Source organism: Glycine max, chromosome 8, assembly GCF_000004515.6.
Source record: "Glycine max cultivar Williams 82 chromosome 8, Glycine_max_v4.0, whole genome shotgun sequence".
NCBI classification, from domain to species: domain Eukaryota; kingdom Viridiplantae; phylum Streptophyta; class Magnoliopsida; order Fabales; family Fabaceae; genus Glycine; species Glycine max.
Genome location: NC_038244.2, coordinates 38,720,150 through 38,728,289, shown reverse-complemented (window position 1 = coordinate 38,728,289; position 8,140 = coordinate 38,720,150). Strand labels below are relative to the sequence as shown.

Below are 8,140 nucleotides of genomic sequence, written 5' to 3'. Positions count from 1 at the left end.
AATTTTGGAGTGTCATACATATCTCAGCTTTTCACCTCTGTCAACTAAGTGCGGATTCTTGTTACCAAGATGACACATCTTCCAAATCGTGAGACTACAACTGTTGAGGAGGAGGATCCTTCTAAGGTCATGGCTTAGATATAGTTTGGGTAGGGTACAACTTAGGGTATATAGGTATAACTAGGTGACTACTTTGATTTCTAGTTTCCCTTCTTGTGTATATTTATATGGGTAGACTAGGATCCAGTATTTTGCATGTACTATGTTGCTTAGCTATCACTTTTGAAATACTTTTACTCTTACCATTGGGCGGTACATATTTACTTTGGCAAACCATGGTAGTTAACGTGATTTGTATCTTTAGTATCAAAATATGATGACGGTCGATATTCACATGTGGAGAAATTATAATGGTTATTTATATGTTCCTTTTTTTTATCAAAGAATGTCTTATACTCTTATCAATTCATGTAATTCCTTACTTGCATGTTTTTAAGAATGAGTCATACTTAAATGGAATGCATTCCCACCCACGTAGTGGAGGGATGATGCTTATACAGAGCTAAGAGTACCTCATGCATAAGCAACGAAGAAGCTTAGTTATATTTGTGGGTGTTATGGGCATTCCCCATATTTTGGCTACTAATATATATATATATATATATATATTAAAAATTATTTATATTTTAGGTTGTATTAATAAATAGGTTTTTATAATATTTTAAATATTATCTATTTTTTCAATTATAATTATTTTATGCCATTGAAAGAGTAAATAAATCTTCTTTTATTATAACTTTTTGTTATTCATAGACCATAAAAAATATGATATTTAGTCATCGTCATCATCATTATATATATTTTTATGTCAATATTACACTTCTAAGTTTTTGTTTTTGATAGCAACACCCATTATTCTACTAATGAAAAATTCTACTTCATTCAATAAAGGAATTTAGACTGTACTTTCATTTATAAGTGTTTTGCTTTATTTTTCAACATCATTGTGACTAATTATTATAATTTTGGATAAAATTATAATAATTGGTATATTGTTATAATATTTATTTTGATATGTTGATATAATGTTTATTTTAAATAATTTCTTTTGTGACCTACAAATTATGGTTGTTAATTAATATTATGGTTATTATTATGTTTGTTTTAAATTATGTTTGTTTTTCTATTTTTATTTTTTTAAGTAATTATTGTAATATTATGTTTAACGATTAAAAAGGAGAAAAAATTATCATAAAATTATATTTTATTCTTAGATGAAACAAAATTTGAGGTCTAACAAATTAGTTCAATAAAAATATACTAATATTTTTGGTCCAACAAAAAATTAATGACATTTACATTTAATAAAAAATTACTGACATTTTGATACAATGAAAAATTAATGACATTTTGGTCCAACAATGATAATTTACTAACATTTTGGTACTATAGAAACATAATTACATTTTGGTCTAAAAAATATTGACGTTTTCGTTCAATTAAAAATTAACGAGATTTAGATCTAATAATAATAACTTATTAACATTTCCATCCAATGATAATTTATCGACATTTTCATCCAATCTATTCAGTAACTATGTTGGCAATTAATTTTGTGACATTTTTGTCCTTTTATGTCACATATAACTCTCTCATTAATGATAACACATGAATGAATTTATTGTATATTTTACATTTTTAAAATTTAAAAATTAAATTTTTATCTTTAAAGATAAATTTATTAGTGATACTCTTAATGAAAATGACTATTTAGCTTAAAAAAAATAATTGAGGCATTTAGAGGCTATTTTTGGGAACATGATGCTATACTCTCTTACTCTTTATATTGCAACAGCGGTTCATTCTGTTTTTTGTCTGTCTTGTTCAATTGCTTTCCTTCAAAAGGACACACCACATAAAGAATACACACACCACCACATCCTGGCATAACCTGAAAACATCTGAACCTCCAAAACACATTGTTTTCTTCACTTGTTTCATACCTCAAAAACCACCACTTTGTTACACTCAAGGTTTTTGCTTTTGTTTTCACAATAACAGCATGCATGTTCTTTTTTCTGCGAAGAGAGTAGCGTTCTCTGAGTCCTTTCTGCCACACAGAAGAAGGCTTTTCACTTGGTTCAGTTTAAGTACTTTAGCTTCTCTTGTTCTGTTGTCCCTCTTCCTTCTCAGTAACTCCCTCAGGGTTCCTAAAGTTTTAGTCTTTGTTCCAAAATTTGGCGCTGTTGGTGCAAACTCTTCTGTTGGTCCTTGTCCCTTGTTTCCTTTCAACACCAGCCACTCTTTTTCCAATGAGAATGACACTTTTGACACTTCAAAGTCAAATGGGTCAGAGAGTTCTGTGAAGAGAATTGAAGAGGGAAGTGTTGTTGAAAATCTTCATGTAGTGAATAATGTGTCAGATGAAAACATTAAGAGTGTTGCAGAAGGGAGGGGTTTGGAGAATTCTAGTTTTTCTTCTATTTTGTTGTCAGAGAGTAACCATGGGAAGCAACCAAAGCATGAGGGGGGTTTTGTTGGGGAAAAGAGTTTAAAGAATGTAACTGTTACTCATAATGAGAAAATGCATGTTGGTTTATATGACGAGAAATGTGACATTTTTGATGGAAAGTGGGTAAGAGATGGTTCAAAGCCATATTATCCTTTAGGATCTTGTCGCCTAATTGATAGAGATTTTAATTGTCACCGTAATGGAAGGCCTGATGCTGAATATGTTAAATGGAGGTGGCAGCCAAATGGGTGCATAATTCCAAGGTAGATATATGATAACTGTTTTTAAGTAAGATTTTGAAGTGTTATTGTTAATCTATAATAGGAAAATGGTTTGTATTTGAATAAGGAATAAGAAATTAATATTCAATATTTATTGTAACAATTATGTGGAAGAAAGGTTTGTGATAAACATGATGTCTGCATATGAAATTAGAACTAAGACTTTTGCTTGCATTATTAACTTTGTGCAAGAGCAAGAGGGTTTGGGAAACTTTGTGAGTCTAGTGTTTTAGACTCAGTTTGGCTTTTAGTTTATTTAATTCTAAGCAAAACAATGCATTGAATTTCAGCATTAAAATGTACAATTAATGTTATTGTATTTGATCAATTATTGATGTAATGTCACCTCTCAGTTTGAATGCAACTGATTTTCTGGAGAGGTTGCGTGGGCAGAGGCTAGTTTTTGTTGGGGATTCACTGAACAGGAACATGTGGGAGTCACTTGTATGCATTCTCCGTCAAAGCATCAATAAAAAGAAACGGGTTTTTGAAATTTCTGGAAGAAGGGAATTTAAGAAGAAAGGTGTCTATGCTTTTAGATTTGAGGTGAGTTTTCTAATCACTTCTATGATGTTTGTGTATGTGTAGTGTGAAAAGTGAATCTTGCATGGGTATGGTGCTGACTAGTATTCTTAGGACTATAATTGTTCGGTGGATTTTGTTGTATTCTTAGGACTATAATTGTTCGGTGGATTTTGTTGTTTCACCATTCATTGTTCAAGAGTCAACTTTCAAGGGCAAAAATGGTTCGTTTGAGACATTAAGATTGGATTTGATGGACCGTACTACGGCCAGGTATTGGGATGCTAATATCATAGTCTTCAACACAGGACATTGGTGGACCCATGATAAAACATCAAAAGGGTGCGTTCAGTTTCTTTTTAATTTTATCTCTATTGTCTTCCTCTTTTCTCTATTTATATTCTGTCATATATAGCTTGCTGCATGTGCTCCTAATAAGCTTTTTCTCATTTTTCTGTCATCTGGTACCGCTACAGAGAAGATTATTATCAAGAAGGAAATCATGTATACCAAAGACTTGAGGTTCTAGATGCATATACGAGAGCCTTGACCACTTGGGCTAAATGGGTTGATAAAAAAATTAATGCCAATCAAACTCAGGTTTTCTTCAGAGGATTCTCACTTACCCATTTCTGGTACTGTTCTCTCTTACACAGATTCTGCAATTTAATTGCATTGTTTCCTTACTTTTACCTGGACTCTAAAATTAGTTTAAGCCTCTTTCTAACTGAAAATATGTGTTAATCCCTTTGTTCCTAATTATAAGATTCTTTTCAGAAATTTGTTTGTCTCTTTTTACAAGATCCTTTTCTAATTTTTAGATGCATTAATTATTTTTTTCCTACATATCCTTACTTAATTATTTTCTCCCTAAATATTAATGAGAAACAATTAAGTGAACAGAGAGATAAAGAAAGAGTAATTTTGGGATTATAATACAATAATTGACAAATTTAGTGTGATTGACTAAAGTAGTTACTTTTCTTAAGGGGCTTAAATTAGTTAAAAAGGTCTTATAATTAGAGATGGAGGGAGTACTTGAGACATGCTTACTTGCCACAGTCCTGTCTCTACTATTTTGACTATCACATTGTTCACTTGCGCATCTACAATTACATTTATGAAATAATGAACATTCAATGGTTCTTTGTTGGAAAAGGACATTATGGAGCCATTTGGGAATTGGTAGTATACCCTTGGCAATGTTAATGTTACACTTACCCCACATCTGTTTGATCAGGAGATACACAGAATATTGTTGGTAGTTGAAAACTTGAAATTGACTGAACTCAACACTTGATTACCTTGTTATCTTAATACTCTATACTTTTTCTTTTTCTCTTTTTTCCCCTATTGGGTAAAACCTCTTTAGCTACTTTATTTTGTTATTGCTATTGGTTTATGAATTTTTTTACTTCAGCAAGTTCCCCCTCACCTCTACTTCCTCGAAGCCACTCTGGAAAAACCATGTGTTCTAGTTTGATCTGTTATTAGCAGAAGGTTGAGCACCTGTCTTCATTATGGATATTGTATTAAACTACAACTGCAAATTCTAGAATGCAATTAGCGCTTGAATATTTTTTTTTACACTAAGTCTGCACCACCCTCACAGTTGAATCTGGTTCTTTGTTTAAGAAAACTTCAATTTACTGCTGTATGGAGTGAAAATGAAACTGGTTATCATTTAAACTAACAAATAGCCCTTATCATTTGAATTAACTATACTAGCAATAAAGATAAAATTTTATGATCTGACTTGACCACCGTCATAATTAGTTAACCATCTTCTCCTTGCTTTTTTAAACTTGTCCAAGGTGGTGGTGACTTCCATTGTATATTTTAGCAATTTAGAGGCTCATATATCCATCTTTACCTTGATGAATAAATTCTAATACTATGCAGGGGTGGGCAATGGAACTCAGGAGGACAGTGCCACAAAGAAACTGAGCCAATATTCAATGAAGCTTACTTACAAAGATATCCTTCAAAAATGTTGGCTCTAGAACATGTCATCCAACAAATGAAAACCCCAGTAGTATATATGAACATAAGTAGGCTTACAGATTACAGAAAAGATGGACATCCTTCGGTATACAGAACGGGGTATAAGGCGTCGATGAAGCAGAACACTGCTGCACTATTCGAAGATTGCAGCCATTGGTGCTTGCCTGGGGTACCAGATACTTGGAATGAATTGCTATATGTTTCTCTCTTAAAATATGGAAAAGGTACTTGGAAAAAAACTAATTAACGTACCCTAGTACCCGGAGGCTCCTCGCTATGCAGTCTTACCCTTACACATGCAAAGAGGCTGTTTAACCCTTGACCAACAGGTCACTAAGGCACAACTTTACCCTTGTGTAAGGGCTCAACCTTAGGAACTTGGAAAAGCTGAGCAAATTTCCTCATATGTATGTTATGAGTTTTTGCTGCATGTCTTTGGTTATAGGATTATACTATTTGGGTTGATAGCAAGGGAAGGAAATAGGATAGTGGATTTGGCTTGCCAATTCTTCCCATTGGTTTAGGCTTGTTGGAGTCAGTTTCTTAAACAGTTGTGAAGATTGTAAATGGATTTTGTATTCATTTATTTAGTATTTACAAGCACGTGCCATGATACTTTGAATGATACGATAATTTTGTTTTAGTTTAGATGTGAATCTCTCATACATCAGTTCCACAAAACATAGGATCAAATTTGTGTAAAAGGGTTACTTTTTATGGTGCTTGTGATGAGGAAAAATATCAGACAAAATGGCAATTCTATTTAAAACAAAAGGACTCCGAGTGGATAATAGGTAATGTTGAAATTCTCTTCTAAGTTCCTAAATTGTATTCAGAACGAGCTTGAGCTTCCATTAAAGTGTTTCTACTGGCGAGATTAGAGTAGTTTGCAGTTTTTTTAACTTAAAACTTTTAACTAACTAACAGTATAATCCACGGTTAAACCATTAAGAGAGCAGAAGCAACTGAATATTCATCCTTCTCCTTGACATAAATCTAACGTGACATCGAGATTTTTCTTATCACCACGAAGACGATGAGTTTGTTTAGATAAATTTTCTAATAACTGTTTTTCATTGAACGCAAATGTCTAGGCTACCTAAAGAGATTGTTTAGTTAGCACCCTTAATCAATTTCACTTGTTGCCCTCAAAATTTAAAGATCGAAAAGATTTACACAAATAAATCATGAATAACACTTAAATGAATTTGACATCACAATTTAACTTAAAATCTTAAGGTTAAATTTATGGGTTTTATTCTTACTTATATGATGTTTAACTTTCTCATTTTATTCGATATAAGATTTCATCTTACATTTGTAGTCTAAATTTTTTTTCTTCAGGTATGAGTCTCATGGCAGCTTCTCCCTTGAACGATTTTTTAGTGTCCATTAGAACTCATCCTCTATATACTCCAACAATATGGTATTAGTCATTTACTTCCGTATCAATTTTAGCAAAGAATTTTTTCTTAGTCATTGACTTTCGTGTAATTTTAGCAAAGAAATTTTTCATTTTTGTGAATACATGTACATGATAAAGATAAACAAACTATTTATCCCTATAGTTTCCTGGAATACTTTCAATGTAAGTAAAATATCAGAAACTTGTGAAAAAGGGGCTTGGTCATTGTTGACTTTTAACAACTTTTCTAGGAGGGCTTTGCAGCTTTTCTAACCAATCAACTTCTACAGAACATAATCCTACCCTTTAAGGAACTAAAACACTACCATAATTCTTTTATTGCATATAAGGTCACAACATAGCAAGCATACACACTAACACACATGGGATATGATATAAGGTCATAATTACCTACCTACTCATTTGCAGAAACTGAAGAGAAAGCCTGATTCTAGTCATCTGCAAATTGAGTGTTATGGACAACACAAGTTGGTATGTAGCTTCTCAAAGGAAGAACATCTTTGTTTATTAATACATTCTACCGAAACAAAGAAGAAGAACTACAATAGAATCAATACATACATAGCCATAAGGACCCTTTAATGAGAGAGAGTCCATTGCCTTTTTGTGACTTGCCGGTTTGCTAAGATGTGGCCATAGCTTCTCTGCTTCATGCCACTCAGAGAATTATGTTCCTCCATGTATACCCTTTTGTGGTGATTGATTAGAGAAACCAATGGCTAAAGCATAAGCAAACTGTAGGAGGTGGAGTGTGAAGGGTGAGAACCCTCTCACACAAAATCCTCCAAGCTTCTTTAAGAGCCATGGATGGATTTTTGCCAACAAAGCTCCATGCTTATACCAAATAGATAGATAGATTGGTTTTGAACGATTTTCAAAGGGCTCTATAGAAGGCTAGTGGGGGGGAAGTTAGTTTCTGACCATTGCTTTAAATAGCTGATGATTAAGAAACTCAGAAGTGGTATGATCTATTCATTATACAAAATGCATTCTTACTTTTGCTTTCAAACCATCAAAAGTTGCAATTGTACAAAGTGATAAGAGATAACATACAGTAGAGTGTCCATTAAAAATAAATAAATAAACAGGTAAAAGCATTTATTTGATTGTATGGCAGTTTTAACCTTAACCTAATTACCTAACATTTTTTGAATCTGTTATTCCCTAACCAGGATAGACCTAGTTTAACTACTTTTTCCGACGACTAACAACGGTAAATATAGACTCTTCTATATATCATACCATTCATTAATACTTATTATTTCTTTTTATATCTATATTTTAAAACATTATATCATATTTATATTTCTTTCTATAAAGGTATGCTAAGTTTGTGAAAAAAAAAGGAAAAGAAAAGAAAAGAAATATAAAATAAGATATTTTTGTAGATTATTT

At 32.2% G+C, this 8,140-nt stretch overlaps 1 protein-coding gene across 1 annotated transcript; it reads left to right on the top strand.

Annotated features, from left to right (window-relative positions):
* Nucleotides 1-2,062: 2,062 nt before the first annotated feature.
* Nucleotides 2,063-5,944, top strand: LOC100798751 (protein trichome birefringence-like 2). The gene is made up of 5 exons (XM_006585879.4): nucleotides 2,063-2,775; nucleotides 3,147-3,339; nucleotides 3,467-3,657; nucleotides 3,792-3,950; nucleotides 5,218-5,944. The coding sequence occupies exons 1-5, from the start codon at nucleotides 2,063-2,065 to the stop codon at nucleotides 5,564-5,566; spliced, it is 1,605 nt and encodes a 534-aa protein (XP_006585942.1). The 3' UTR covers nucleotides 5,567-5,944.
* Nucleotides 5,945-8,140: the final 2,196 nt, after the last annotated feature.